The 16391-nt window shown below is 41.0% G+C and overlaps 1 protein-coding gene across 3 annotated transcripts in view; it reads left to right on the top strand.

Annotated features, from left to right (window-relative positions):
- The window catches only part of LOC110491807 (actin-binding LIM protein 1), a 136538-nt gene that overhangs the window by 100741 nt on the left and 19406 nt on the right, over positions 1 to 16391 (top strand). The window contains exons 7-15 of one of the 3 annotated variants that reach the window (XM_090202557.1): positions 1994 to 2081; positions 2295 to 2359; positions 4496 to 4573; positions 5541 to 5699; positions 6117 to 6161; positions 6477 to 6603; positions 11076 to 11198; positions 12568 to 12672; positions 13083 to 13130. In XM_090202557.1, the coding sequence (XP_090058683.1) occupies positions 1994 to 2081; positions 2295 to 2359; positions 4496 to 4573; positions 5541 to 5699; positions 6117 to 6161; positions 6477 to 6603; positions 11076 to 11198; positions 12568 to 12672; positions 13083 to 13130 (838 nt within the window). Of the gene's footprint in view, positions 1 to 1993; positions 2082 to 2294; positions 2360 to 4495; positions 4574 to 5540; positions 5700 to 6116; positions 6162 to 6306; positions 6340 to 6476; positions 6604 to 11075; positions 11199 to 12567; positions 12673 to 13082; positions 13131 to 16391 lie in introns of all 3 variants that reach the window. The other 2 variants (XM_036946717.2, XM_090202556.1) reach the window with 2 other exon arrangements.

Raw genomic sequence — 16391 nt, 5'->3', positions numbered from 1 at the left:
GTTTTACTGTGGATATAGATACTTTTGTATCTCCCAAGAATGAGCCATACTTGTGGAGGTCTACAAATTTTTATCTGAGGTCTTGGCTGATTTCTTTTGATTTTCCCATGATGTCAAGCAAAGAGGCACTGAGTTTGAAGGTAGGCCTTGAAATGCATCGTTAGGTACACCTCCAATTGACTCAAATGATGTCAATTAGCCTATCAGAAGCTTCTAAAACCATGATATCATTTTCTGGAATTTTTCAAGCTGTTTAAAGGCACAGTCAACTTAGTGTGTGAACCTCTGACCCATGTGAATTGTAAACAATTGTTGGAAAAATGACTTGTGTCATGCACAAAGTAGATGTCCTAACCGACTTGCCAAAACTATAGTTTGTTAACAAGAAATTTGTGGAGTGGTTGAAAAACGAGTTTTAAACTTCCGACTTCAACTGTATATGATTTTGTGTTCAGTAACTTATTTCCAGATTCTATTGTATTTCATTATTTATGTGGTGTCGTTTTTGATTCTCTGGGTTTAGATATTTTAAAGTAAATTGCATTCTGAATATTGTTTTCTTTATTTTTTAATTATTATTTGGGGCATTAGTCTGGTCTTATTGTTTGATATACATTTCAGTATGTTCTGTTCTCTCTGTGTATCCTTTACTATTTTTCCAATACCTACTTTTACCTGAAGGGAAGTGACCCTGAAAATCAGAGTTGTTTTGACAATACAGTAAATGAGAGAGTATTCATGGGGTATATTAGACCCTTCTGGTTTTCTAAGTTTTCAGATGCTCTTTAGCAACAGGTGACATGTAATGTTTAAGGAGTCATTTTATTATCACGATTACATTGTGCTCTGAGAATGCAGACAATATGCCATTCAGACCAATGAGTGTTACTGGGTATGGGACCTCACTAATGGGTTATGAGTGTTTTAGCCTTGTTTATCCACTGGCTACACAGAGGGATGAGACATTTTCCTATTATCTATCACCAAGAGAAGCCTTATGACACGATTACTGTAAGCCTGGAAGGCAGTGACATTATCCAAATATTTGATTTCCCATAACTCATAGTCTGATTGCATCTCTGTCTGTAGACATGCTGACACCTGCTATGGCAGGAAAGAGAGAGAGGAGTGGGAGAGAGAGACAGAGAGGAATAACAGCAGCAGATGAGAGAGTGGGCAAGCAGAAGGATTTGTGTCACTTACATTGAGGCAGACAGATATGCTGCTTTGTTCAATTCTGGATACACTGATGAAATGGAGCTATTGCTACTCTTCCATTCCCAAGGGATTTGGCCATTACAGAGTGTGTGTGCAGAAGATTAATCAGGATATTACATAAGAGCATTTCACAATTCTGCTAAAGATGAATTGTTTTTGTGTAAACACATCGATACTAGAGTTTTGATTAGTGCGGTTTGTGTGTATGTGGAAGGTGGTCCTGATCCAACAGGGATGGTTAAAGACACATTTCCCAGGCCATAGCCCCATATCCGTGACACTTGTCTGTTAGAGTGCTGGTGAGTGGGAAGGGTGGTTGGTAAAGGCTGTTTGCTGCTCCATTTGGGTATTTATCTCTTCTGGTCAGTGTCCCGTTCCTAAATGCATTAGTGAAATGTCGCTGTGTATGCAAAGCACCTCATTATGCAGTTTCAGGGGAGGATTCTTTTGACTTAAGTACTGTACAAAGGGAAGACCGCTCCTATATTTGAAGGCAGGATGAATGATCATGCTTGACAGTGAACCCTTGGTAGTGTGCCTGGATTAATGGGTGAATGAAAGGTTGATTTAATCAATTAACTGTATACAGTTTGTATACTACATTGATGTAATGTAAATGTCTCTTGACTGCTCTTGCGAAGAAATGTACATACACTGGACATTACACTAAAACATGCCCTGGATGGAATAGTGAGTCTGCATGGCCTCAGGTGGATCATATATTCCAGTCCTTAATGATATCTGTGTGTGTTTTGTGTGTGTGTGTTGTTTCCAGGCAGGGGACAAACACTACCATCCCAGCTGTGCACGATGCAGCAGGTGCAACCAGATGTTCACAGAAGGAGAAGAGATGTACCTGCAAGGTAAGTAGCTAAATGGGCTGACATTATGATTGAAGCATTTTAAGGGTTATTACAGTATAGCTGGGTTGGTTTAGGCTGATCCCAGATCTGCTGTTTAGCCAACTTTTATGTTTGAACATACATGTTGGCAAGATAGCACAAACATATCTGGGATCAGGTTAGGTTTGGATGTCTTTGTTCTCTAAGACCATCTGTCTCTGTTCTGTTCCACAGGATCAACTGTGTGGCACCCTGGCTGTAAGAACACAACCAGAACAGAGGAGCAACAGAGGAAACAGGTAGGAATCTATCTAGACATGAATGACCTCTTGTACCTTGACCTTGTTTGCATTGTTCAAGTGTCTCTTCTGTTGTCAGCCAGTCCCAATTTGCTCCCAATACCCCTTCCCATTGGACTTAAACCTTCGATGTGTGCAGATGTGTAAGTAATAAATCAAAACAAAGTTGATTGGTCGCTTACACAGATTTGTAGGTCTTATAGCAGGTCCAACGAAATGCTTATGTTACTAGCTCCAATAGTACAGTAGAATGTCTCGTAAATGCACAAATACAAAAAAAATAAATAAATAAATCAAGAAATAACAATCCAAAGTAGATATATTAGAGTGAGCATGTTTGAGAATATACTGTAAATACGTGGTGGCTATAGACAATATATAATTTTGAAAAGATAATGGTATGTACAGTAGTTGGTACAGTATATTTAGGATGAGCTATGTCGAGAATACAGTATATACAGACAGAGTGAGTAAACAACAGTATATTAAATGAATGAGGTGACCAGCATTCAATGACTTTATACATGGGGCATTAGTCTCAATGTGCAGGACTGAGTACCAGACAGGTAGCTGGCTAGTGATGGTTGTTCAATAGTCTGATGGCCTGGTCATAAAAGCTGTTTCTCAGTCTCTGTCCCGGCTGATGCGCCTGTACCGTCTCTGTCTGCTAGATGGTAGCAGGGTGAACAGACCGTGGCTTGGGTGTCTGAGGTCTTTAATAAAGTTCTTATTGACCTTCCTTCAACACTGAGTGTTGTAAATGTCCTGGAGGGCAGGCAGCGTTCCCCCGGTGATGCACCACCCTCTGGAGAGCCATGTGGTTGATGGCGATGCAGTTTCCGTAACAGGTGGTGATGCAGCCCTTACAGAAGAGTATGGTGGAAGCTCCACCACTACACGGCCTATACCTACCCAGACCTCTCAGATCTGCAAAAATCAAAGAGTTGGGGCTTAAAGGAAGGGGTAAGGAGCAAACTGTGACTGGCTGTGTCTGTGTTACTGGTTTTTAGGTGGCTAAAATGTGTTTCTAGGCTGCACTGACACCTACAGACACCTCCCCTTTAATCTTTGTCCGTCTTATGTCTACCTCTGTATTTAGTGTGTGTCCCTCACTCTGTAGTGGTTGTGTGCATGTGAGCTGCAGGTTTGGGGTCAATTCCATTTAATTTCAGTGAATTCATGAGGTATTGAATTAACTGAAATTCCAATTGAAAAGCATTGATCTTTTGTTTCTTGGAATTAAAATGTCAGTTTATTTCCGTAATTGATTGAATTGAAATGGAATTGACACCATCCCTGGTGAGCTGTGACTTGGACGCTGAATGGGCTCCATCTAAGTCACGTTGGAGAGGAGGAACAGCACAGCCCCCCCTCTCAGACACAATCATGTGGAAAGAGTAAAGGCTAAAGACAAGGAAATATTTGAGAAGTCGACATAAAAATGGTTCAAATTATACATTAACTTTTGGGGATGCCCAATGTCTCTTGAGGATACCCAATTTGTTATGGGGGCACCCAGCCACGCCTGTAATTTGAGCCATGAAGATACATATCAAACGATATATAGTGATGGTTGTTTTCACCCTAAAACTCTTTACAAAGCCTCCATTTATAGTAACCATGTGGTTGTGAAAACATGATTCATGTCAATCAATACATGAATTCAGGACTGTTTCCATCTGAAGTGCATTTCCCATGGGAATGCATGTGGTATTTACAGTGTTAAGGATGTTACTAAGTCACAATGCAAATGCCCTCATTCACTTTGCAAGAGGCAAATTAATGACATCATTGCAAGATAATGTGTTTGTATTTTATTTAAAGATTGAATCTACTTGTCATGTTACAATGTGGTGGAATTTCAAAAACAAAGTTAGGTGTTAAACTGTATTTTCTTTCTTGAACCTTTATTTATCCAGGCGAGTTAATTAAGAACAAGTTCTTTAAAATGACGGCCTGATGAATTCTTATTTCCCCCTCCTTTTGATGAAGCAGTGATTGAGTGACAAATTTCATTCCTCATTTGCAAATTGAGGCGAACACAATACTGTAGCAACTTTGATCCAACACCTATAAAACTCATCAAGAGGTTGTTGGGATGTTGTCTTGACTTCCTTTTCTGTTCTCCTCTTGCAGCCTTCAAGGTCGTCATCCGAGAGTATCTGTTCCAGACCTGGTTCAAGCATACATGGCTCACCAGGTCATACCATATATGTGAGTTCTGTCTACCATACAACTACACTCACACACATACTGGGCTGGATGTACTGCTTATATTTTTTATTGGCCACATCCCTAGGGAAGCTTAAGATAAATTGTCATTCCATGTGTAAACTTTGTCTAACATGCTGACCAGATTGCGTGTAGCATTGCACGCATGTTGTTTTTGTCCCCCCACACCAGACACCATCAGGACACGCAGGTTCAATTGAACAAACTCTGAACCAATTATATTAATTTTGGGACAGGTTGAAAAGCAATAAACATTTATGGCAATTTAGCTAGTTAGCTTGTTGTTGCTAGCTAATTTGTCCTGGGATATAAACATTGGGTTGTTATTTTACCAGAAAAGCACAGACTAAACCACAGAATAGTAATTGCTCCTCCTTCAGGCTTCTTCTTCTTCTTTGGACTTTAAAAGGTGCATTACCACAACCGACTGGAATGTCAACCTCAGTTCATCTTGCAATCACCCACATGGGTATATGCTCCTAAAAATCAATGAGGATATGGTACGTGGGTAGGAGATGGGAGAGGCAGGACTTGCAGCACGTTGAGTGTCATAAATAGAACCAAGTTCTATTTTAGCACCTGGCCACGCAGACGCTCGCGAGCAGTATGATTGAATAACATGTATGTGTACAGTTATTTTGCAATGCTCGCGCACGCAAAAAGTCCTTATTAGACCTTATTCGTAGACCTTATTCTTAGCGATACATACATTTTCTGTTCAGCCTTACATCTAAAGTGGAAGGAGCCCTATGCTCTCTTATAGTTCCTTTATAGACACTGACAACTGGGGTTGTTGTTTTTTTGCAACCCCAGTGGTCAGGGTCTATAGAGGAACTTTTTAGCTGCCCTAATACTGGCTAGTAGAGGTGTGCTTTTAGTCATGTATAACCTCTCTCGCTCTGTCTCTATGTATGTATCGATCTGTCTATCTGTCTGTCTGTGTCCCTAGGCAAAAGTAGACAATGAGATCCTTGAATACAGGGACCTAGCTGCCATTCCCAAAGTCAAAGCCATTTATGATATAGACCGCCCTGATCTGATTACCTACGAGCCTTTGTACACCTTGTCCCTTGATGAGAGGGAGGAGAGGAAGGAGAGTGTGGGAGAGGTAATTAGCATGCAACCATGCATGACCGTGTATGTGCTTGTGCGTGTGTGACGCATCATGTTGAAATGAACAAGCCCTCATTCTGAAGTTGCAAGCTGTGCCGGGTAAGTATTGGTTTGAGAGAAAACAGCCGTGATGCATAAATTATATTATCCTAAATCATATCCATTTTCTCCATCTCTCCCCCCCAGAGAGTCATGTGTCAGGCAATAAATATATATGTTGTTGCAGGGTGGAAGGCAAACACTTTGTGTACATTTCGTATTTAGTAATAATAATACATTATAATTATACAGCACTTTTTCAAGCATCCAAAGTGTAGTGTTCTTGACACACTCAGTTTCATGGCAAACTCACCCTTATAAAGGAAACCTATTATTGACACGAGAGTGCTCAGTAATTTTTCTGTGTCTACAGCTCCATACTGCGAGAAGGGAGCGTTCCCCCATGCCAGATGACAAGGTAAGACAGCCACCAACTATTCTCATTGATGATAACATAGTGTTGGTGTGTGCTTAAAGTATGTTGTATGGCGTTTCTTTGCTTACGGTCAGGATTCTTAGCTAAGTTAGCTTGAAAAAAAGACACCATTTTTTTTGTCTTTCAGTCCTCAAGAAACATGTCACCTACACCATCCGCTGTAGGTGGTACTGCATTACACAGTAATACACTGTACATGTTTAGCTGCAAACGTTCAGATCGAATTACAAAGAAAGGAAGCTCTTGACTATGGGTTGATAGTGATTGACAGGTGATGTAACTGTGTTGTCCCTGTAGAGTTGCTATGACATAAGAGAACGCATCCTTCAGAGGTCTACCAGTCAGGGCTCCATCGGCTCACCTGTCTACAATCGTCATAGTTACACCCCGTTGTCACGCTCACCACAGCATTTTCACAGACCAGGTGAGAGGTGTGTGTGCGAACGCATCTTTGTGTGCGTGCGCGCATGCATGCATTTATGGTTTGTATTGTTAGTCTTTACAGGTTACACAGAAAAGTAATTTGAAAATCATTTAAAATAGTCTGAGATGTACAGTAGGCACTGCCTCAACACTCTTCCTTGACTATTTTAACAAGAACATAATACCACTTGTTCACATCTCACAGGAGTATCATTCATGCCTGTCACTCTTTCTTAACCCCACCTTAATCTTAACTTCCCACTGCAGCTGCTCTGTTGCTGTCCTACAATATCTTTACTCTTCACTGACCACTCTGATAACACTTTATAATAACTGTCATGAATAAGCCATTATATTTATTTGTATTATTTTTATTTTATTTAACCTTTATTTAACTAGGCAAGTCATTTAAGAACAAATTATTTTTTACAATGACAGCCTACCATTATAAATGCTATAACATGGTGTATAATCTAATAATTAAATATTTATTATTGAAGTGGAACTGAGTGTTTTAACTCCTTTGCAGATTTGAAACAAACAGACAATCATAACATCAGTCAAAAATATAAAATCCCCAGTTAATGTTAAAAATAAAAAAATAAAGAATTTTTTTTTTTTTAATTATATTTGACAAGAAAATCCATGACGTAGAGTAATGCATGTTGGCAGAATAGATGGATGCAGTTCAATGTATGATTCATATTATTCACCAATACTTTTCTTGGTAGTCCAACAAATATTGCTATCAGGTTATAAATCACAGCTGTCCTGGTACATTGTTTGCTGCCTCTAGCCATTCGGGAAACACTGTTTCAGTTTCAATGACTCAATATTTTGGACAAAATCTGACAAATGTAAAGAAGACTGGGAATGTCAATACAATCAAACTAGCAAGGGCAATTTTTTTATTTTTTTTATTTCACCTTTATTTAACCAGGTAAACTAGATGAGAACAAGTTCTCATTTACAACTGCGACCTGGCCAAGCAAAGCAGTGCAACGCAAACAACAACACAGAGTTACACATGGAATAAACAAGCGTACAGTCAATAACACAATAGGAAAAAAGAAAGCCTTTATACAGCATGTGCAAATGGCATGAGGAGGTAGGCAATAAATAGGCCATAGTAGTGGAATAATTACAATTTAGCAGATTAACACTGGAGTGATAAATGAGCAGATGATGATGGGCAAGTAGAGATACTGGTCTGCAAAAGAGCAGAAAAGTAAATAAAAAACAATATGGGGATGAGGGAGGTAGATTGGGTGAGATATTTACAGATGGACTATGTACAGCTGCAGAGATCGGTTAGCTGCTCAGATAGCTGATGTTTAAAGTTAGTGAGGGAAATATAAGTCTCCAGCTTCAGCGATTTTTGCAATTTGTTCCAGTCACTGGCAGCAGAGAACTGGAAGGAAAGGCGGCCAAAGGAGGTGTTGGCTTTGAGGATGACCAGTGAGATATACCTGCTGGAGCGCGTGCTATGGGTGGGTGTTGTTATTGTGACCAGTGAGCTGAGATAAGGCAGAGCTTTACCCAGCATAGACTTATAGATGACCTGGAGCCAGTGGGTCTGGCGACGAATATGTAGCAAGGGCCAGCCGACTAGAGCATACAGGTCGCAGTGGTGGGTGGTATAAGGGGCTTTGGTAACAAAACGGATGGCACTGTGATAGACTGCATCCAGTTTGCTGAGTAGAGTATTGGAAGCTATTTTGTAGATGACATCGCCGAAGTCAAGGATCGGTAGGATAGTCAGTTTTGCGGGGGTATGTTTGGCGGCGTGTGTGAAGGAGGCTTTGTTGCGAAATAGGAAGCCGGTTCTAGTATTAATTTTGGATTGGAGATGTTTAATATGAGTCTGGAAGGAGAGTTTACAGTCTAGCCAGACACCTAGTTATTTGTAGCTGTCCACATATTCTAAGTTAGAACCGCCCAGAGTAGTGATGCTAGTTGGGCGGTTAGGCAGGTGTGGGCAGCGAACGGTTGAAAAGCATGCATTTGGTTTTACTAGGGTAAGTTTGGCGGCATGAGTGAAGGAGGCTTTGTTGCAATGATCACAAGCCAGTCATAATGTGGCTAATATGATAGCTTTTATTTAGCAAGCTGAAAACACGGAGCCTTACGTTAGCTAGCTAGCTGCTGGGAGGATGTCATGTCATTGGACGAGTGGGTGAGTGCCCACCCCATATAGTTTTTTGTTGTCTACAGCTTGAGATGCAGGTGTCATTTGGTTAGCTAACAAGAAATGTGAATCACTTTGCTAGGTAGCTATGCTGAACTTGAACAACTGTTATCCACAGTTAGCATATCTCTCAATGACTCAAAATGTGGGTTGGGACAAGCATGCATTGGCAGGCAAGCTGCAGAAAGGCGAGCAAGCTGCTTTTCCCATCATTTATCATGCCGAAAAGGTTTGAGAGGGTTTATCTACTGTTCCCTTGTTGGATTTGAGCGAATCTCACTCTTGCTAGCATTAGTTGTTGATCTTGCTGTTGTTGATGTGCATAGGTAACAGAGATAGATAGCCTACCTGTTCGTGGTTGTTTGACCAATAGGACTGTAAAGTTTCCAAATGTAAGAGGACTGTGGTATTTTCACATGGATTTCTGCAAATATGTATGCAACCCTCTCACCAGGCTCGAATTTGACTCTCACAATGTTACCTTACATAGAATATCTCAACCGCATGGGATGTTAGGTGAGAAGGACATCTCCAATAAGAATCCCTATTGTAAACTATCTAGGGTGATGACAACTTAGGGTATTAACTTCAGATAGAATGACTATAGATTTTTGTTATTGTATAAGGATATGCTTTCCCATGCATTAAATTAAATTTAAACAGGAAATGACTGCACCAAGGCAACATACATAAGGTTCAAGATGTGTATTATTACATTTTCAAAGCACCACATCAAAATAAATAAAAATAATAAACGCCAATGAGTCGTGCACAACCCATTTCCAAATGATTTTGAGCTTGCTGTTTGACCTGTTGGCGCTAAAAAAAAATGACGACGCACATAAAGTCCCAAAGCAACCGCTGTGGTTACTCACTACTCTTCCCTCAGCGAAGTATGGCAGTTGTGTGAAGGTTTCCTCACAAGATCCACAGCAAGCTATCAATGCAGACAGTACTCCTTCGCAGTAACCGATATCCCATGGAAACATGAACTTGCTAATCTTTCCCTAGCAATTCTCTCTCGGTGTCACACAATGCTAGGCTAACCTCAAGGCTGCCAAATACCTCCACGATGAGATGGTAGCTTCAGTCTTTCTTAACAAAAATTATAACAACCCTCTTATAAAATACATTCGGTATTTCCCTTCAAAACTCGGCAGGTATGGATTTTGTTATATTTTTATTGTCTTCTTTTATCATTTTTCTTCACCAACGGTGATAATGTAATGCCCATCCTTTTCTCAACGTCTCCCTCCCTCTCTTTTTTCCCAGGCCCTCCGTTAACAAGGTCCACTCCCATTGGCCACAGCTTATTAACAAGAGACCTCATTGCTCAAAACTTAAACTTAAAAGTAAACCAACCTATTCACTTATACATTACCGATTAATTATAACAAATAAAATAAATACTTGGTTCTAACAAGGGTATTACATGTATTTTATGGCTTTTGGAAAATGCTTTCTTATTATCTAAAGTCACACTGTTGCTACTGCCTGTGAACACACAGTCCAGTTCAAAGTGAATGATGGTAGGCCCATGTGGGTAATGGCTTATTTGCATATAGGCCTACAGTAGCTCTGATTGGCTATGGTGCACCGGTCTGTGTGGTGCACAGACTATGGTGCACCGGTCTGAGTCCGGTCCTGGACAAGACAGATGTTTTTATTAGCTTTTATTTACCGCAATGTCTGTTAATTGTCCAAACGCACATCTGCTTTCCCACTCTATGTTGCTATCAAATTTTCACAAATGCCTTGCCTCTATGTCATTCCCAAACATTCTATGAAAGTATGAAAATGTGAAAATGACCATGTAAGTGTTCGCTTGTAAAAAAAAATTATAGAAAAATGTGTCATTCATATTGCTAAAATGCTGTCAGTTCCACTTTAATGTAGAGATAATACCAATTTCCTTATCCCCATCTCACTCAAAGAATCCTTCCTCCTCGTTTGAAGTTTCTTCATTTCTAGTTTTGACATGATTCTGATTTTCTCCCGTTTCTCCTTCTTTTCTTCACCCTCTTTCACCTCACCTCCTCTCCCTCCCTAACTGTGGTGGTGTGTATCCACTGGCTCTGTCTCCTCTCTTACCTATCCTCTAACTCTTCCCTCCTACGGTCCTCCCTCCCTGCCTCCTTGTGTCTATCTGTGATGGTGTGTCTACCGACTGTCTCACTCCCTTTTCCCATCCACACCTCGGTCTTCCTCCTCCAACTCCCCTCCACATCATCTTAATGATGTCTCCCCAACGGCTCTGTCCCACCTGCCCTCCCTCTCCCCTGCAGAAGCTTTGACAGGCATGCAGAAGCTCTGCTCCGCCCTGTGTAGTAACAGTATGGGCTCCTCCAGCCATAGTGACTCCCGTCCCACCTCACCTTTCAGACACCACTCCTTTCCCCATAGCCAAGGTAAGACAGGGCCTTAGACCCCATCGTCCCGTCACTGTCCCCACTCCCCAGGCAAGCTATGTCACCTCATTCAAGTCTTACTGCCCCAGACTCTATGGCTTAACTCATGTTCCTACCCTCATCTCCAGCCCCTATATACTGTAGCCATGCACATTTGATGTAAAACGGCTGTCAGAAGCTGAGTAACCTGGTCCAAAATCTGTTTGTGCTTTTCTTGCCATAGGCTGGCAAGGAGATCTGGGACCAAGCTAGAGACGTCTCATCTGCTGTCAAAGTCATAAGATGACATAGACATGCAGCCCAGCTCACTTACACCAACCAAGTGTCCAGAGACCTTTACTGGACCTCTGGACATTTTGGTTCATGTCATATTTTATTTTTGTTCTGAGTTTTTGTATTTGGCAGTGGTGATGGCCATGCATGCACTTAAATGTTACCCAAGTCACATTACTGGCATTCTGCCTGTTTAATGATCAATGTCCATTATTTCTGGCTGCATGCTAGTGATAGGTCTTGTATGACCTCATGGATACAGGATGTAACTAGGTCTGTCATTACATTTCATCAGCCGGTGATTGTCATGCAAATAACTGCCAGTCTCACTGTATTTAAAAAAAATAATAATTTTTTAGTTGAACCTTTATTTAACTAGGCAAGTCAGTTAAGAACAAATTCTTATTTACAATGACAGCCTAACGGGGAACATTTTTCAGAGGCAGAATTACATATTTTTACCTTGTCAGCTCGGGGATTCGATCCAGCAACCTTTCGGTTACTGGTCCAACACTCTAACCACTAGGCTACCTGCCGTGGATACACTAGGCTATGGTAATTGACCATTAATTAACATAAAAACATTTAGCATCTCCTGGCTTCCATGCAAGCCAGTGATGCGGACTTTGGTAATAAAATCCCTTGAGCCTTATTGCTTATATAGAGCGCTGAGTACCAGGCCATTAGCGACTTGCAGTTAGAAAGTTTGGTAGGCTACTAATGACCATCAGCGGCATCAGAGCGCAGATTTGGAGAAGCCTAGCTACCATGACTAAACGGTCACATGGAATTTGACTGTCGTCATGACTCGTGACCACCGATGTGGCAGTAATACCGTAACAGCTCTAATGTAACTGAGCTCCATAGTGTGACTAACTGATTTGCTAACACAGGATTATTCAATAATTCTCAAAATTAGATTACTGTTTCAATCTCCTTGCGTCCATTTTTATGCTTTATCCTAATCTCACATGCCAGACTTTACAGCTATATGCAATAGTCCCTCGTCTGGCTCTGCGAGATTAGCTTTTTCCAAACTTATGTTTTCCGTATCATTGCCCTGCTTATGTTTTGTTCTTGGTTCTTCTCATTGGAGGCACTGATCCACATAGCAGGCGGAGCTCCCCTATACCCCAAAGGCCAGACAGCCGGCCTGTCACTCCGCCTCTCTCTCTGACCCCTAAACATTTCCACCTCCCAGGTAGGAGACACACGGAGCGCACCCTGTCACTGTCACTGCTACTGGTCACATGAGATCTTTTATATCTCTCTCTTATCGCTCTCCCACCACTTCTGTCTACCACTTTTTCCATTTCAATAATGTTTTTTGATTCATTCCATTAAAGGATGCTGGCACTTAGTGTGCTCTTTTCACCAGACACATCACGAATATAAGACTCTCTGTATAAAATAATAATTGATTTTAATGTAAATTTTAATGTAAATGCTGATGTTTATTGGTTTACAGTGTGTGATTGTGAAGACACCCTCCCTCTGTGGTATTTTTCATTGGTCATTTCACAATGCCCTCTGTGTCACAGGAAAAGTGTTTGATACGTATACATGAAATGCAAAAGACTGAGTTTTGTCTTTCTCCCTGTATCCTTTCAGATCAGGGGATCAACATTTACAGGAAACCACCCATCTACAAACAACATGGTACATTAACTCTCCCCGACCTGGTTTCACCAGCATTAACAGCATCATTATTGTTATGAATACTTATACTGATACTATTATTCCCAAATAGTGTCATGAGCCTCATTGGCTATAACAAATCGATAAGCTTAGCTTATTGATGCGCGGGTTGACTCATAACCCTCAGTCCCCGCGGTTATATCTGCGGGGCGGGTTTAGGGTTATTAAATACTGTGTGGATCAGCTGTTTGTTCACCTGCCCGCAACCCGACTATATGTGATAAAGTTAAAATCTGAGGCCCACACCTGACCCTTACCCGCTAATATAGAAAATGTGGCTAAATGTAGGCTAAAAGCTGAGGGTATCAACCACATAAAATATGTATCTAAGCCTAACTGAAATTTTATCAAAAACATGTTGGGTCATTTTAACAGCTTTGACTTTCCTTAAAACTGGTCAAACTGTTGTAATTTGGAAATTTAGCACGAAAGATCTTTCCCATTTTTATTTTTTTTGTGCTTTTTCTCTTCAGTCCCTATAAACATCTTTGCGGAGATGAAAGAGAAAACAAACTTTACCGATGTCAACTAGATTGAAGCATTCATTCTAGTGATTTTTGACATAGGGTTTATTTAGTCTTCTAGGGCAAAAACTAATGACCGAAGAGAAGCTACATGTATCTAATTATAGACAAGTTGACTAACAAATAGCCAACCAAAATGTTTGAAATTATAAGCAGAAACATGGGCCTATCTAAAAATGCCTGTCAAAAAAAAGTAAAGACATCTTTGACTGTACAATGCATTTTCTATATTTATGGGTTAGGGTCGGGTGCAAGCCTCAGATTTTCACTATCACATATAGTCGGGCGGTTGCGAATGTGTTATTAACAATTTGCGGGCGGGTGTGGGTGAACAAACACCTGACCCGCACATCATTATTAGCTATACAAAGCAGCACCTAACCTTTTAAATGTATAGGGTCCTTTCAATTATGGTTTATTTGTTTGGATTGAAATCGTGTGATCACCACGTTGATCTCTGATTGTACACCACCTTACTGTAACCACCTCCAATGTCAATGTGTCAATACTGTTTGAAGTCTCTCTTCTGAGCATCTAACGCCTAAGCAAAATATCAAGGCATGTGAGCCTACATCATATACAAAAATCTAAAAATAAGTTTCAGGATGGCAACTTAATTCTCTTCAATAATGCTTAATCCTGACATGTTTTGAAGCCTGCTCCTTCCCTACTAGTGGTGCATTGACAAATGAGTATGCTTCGAAACACTAATAAATATTTAATGGAAATAAGGTCTAGATTTTATCAGATCCGCGCTAGCCGACCTCTGCATGGAGGTTGTTTTAATGGTGACTGAGGTGGAACTGCGTTAGAGCTGTCAAATCAACAAACGGCTCCTTGCGTTACCTTATCATGGACACTGCCATTGGATACAGCGAAACCACATCCAACTTTATTTCAGACAAATCCCACGCAGCCGTGTTACAAGTTCAAACACTTAAATGCGTGATCTTCTATTGTCTACACCTCGATTACACTGATAAGTTATAAATCCACCCCATCCAAATTAACATGGAAACATGCATTAACCTATCATTATTTCTATCATCAATAAGAGCCTACAATTTATATTGCCGTTTAGAACTTCTAACGCAGTAGGGATAATAAGGAAGGGAGTGGTTCTTGACACACGAGTAGCCGCTCACCAACACCGCCAAAACATCCGCAATTCGGATGTCGTCCAACACGGGTTAACGCTCAATCTGATTGCATCGAGGTCTAAGTTGCCATCCTGAACCATCTTTCAAGATTTCATTGTAACATTGAACTCCTAGGACGGAGCACCCCTGCAGCGGTGCACACAACAACTATCTACAGTGCATTTGGAAAGTATTCAGACCCCTTGACTTTATCCAAATTTTGTTACGTTACAGCGAAAACAGAGAACATTTTTGGAAATGTATTAAAAATAAAAATCAGAAATATATTATTTACATAATTATTCAGCCACTTTGCTATGAAATTTGAAATTGAGCTCAAGTGCATCTTGTTTCCATTGATCATCCTTGAGATGTTTCTACAACTTGATTGGAGTCCACCGGTGATAAATTCAATTGATTGGACATGATTTGGAAAGGCACACACCTGTCTATATAAAGCCCCACAGTTGACAGTGCATGTCAGAGCAAAAACAAAGCTATGAGGTCGAAGGAATTGTCCGTAGAGCTCAGAGACAGAATTGCGTTGAGGCACAGACCAAAAAATGTCTGCAGCATTGAAGGTACCCAAGAACACAGTGTCCTCCATCATTCTTAAATGGAAGAAATTTGGAATCACCAAGACTCTTCCAAGAGCTGGCCTCCCAGCCTAACTGAACAATCTGGGAAGAAGGGCCTTAGTCAGGGAGGTGACCAAGAACCCGACGGTCACTCTGATAGCGCTCCAGAGTTCCTCTGTGGAGATGGGAGAACCTTCCAGAAGAACAACCATCTCTGCAGCACTCCACCAATCAGGCCCAATCAGGCCCAATCAGGGGCCAGACAGAAGCCACTCCTCAGTAAAAGGCACATGACAGCCCGCTTGGAGTTTGCCAAAAGGCACCTAAATGACTCTCAGAACATGAGAAACAAAATTCTCTGGTCTGATGAAACCAAGATTGAACTCTTTGGCCTGAATGCCAAGCTTCACGTCTGGAGGAAACCTGTCACCATCCCTATGGTGAAGCATTGTGGTGGCATCATCATGCTGTGGGGATGTTTTTCCGCGGGAAGGGACTGGGAGAATATTCAGGATCGAGGGAAAGATGAACGGAGAAAAGTACAGAGAGATCCTTGATGAAAACCTGCTCCAGAGCGCTCAGGACAGCAGACGGGGGCGAATGTTCACCTTCCAACAGGAGAACGACCCTAAGCACACAGCCAAGACAATGCAGGAGTGTCTTTGGTACAAGTCTCTGAATGTGCTTGAGTGGCCCAGCCAGAGCCTGGACTTGAACCTGATCTAACATCACTGGAGAGACCTGAAAGTAGCTGTGCAACAAACCTCCCCGTCCAATCTTACAGAGTTTGAGAGGATCTGCAGAGAAGAATTAGAGAAACTCCCCAAATACAGGTGTGTCAAGCTTATAGCGTCATATCCAAGATGATTCGAGGCTGTAATCGCTGTCAAAGGTGCTTCAACAAAGTACTGAATAAAGGGTCTGAATACTTATGTAAATGTGTTGTATTTTATTTATTTTTTATAAAAAAAACAGCAAATT

The sequence above is a fragment of the Oncorhynchus mykiss genome, chromosome 16, assembly GCF_057628025.1.
Source record: "Oncorhynchus mykiss isolate SJ-2025 chromosome 16, ASM5762802v1, whole genome shotgun sequence".
In the NCBI taxonomy this organism is placed as follows: domain Eukaryota; kingdom Metazoa; phylum Chordata; class Actinopteri; order Salmoniformes; family Salmonidae; genus Oncorhynchus; species Oncorhynchus mykiss.
This window is presented reverse-complemented; position numbering and strand designations above follow the sequence as displayed.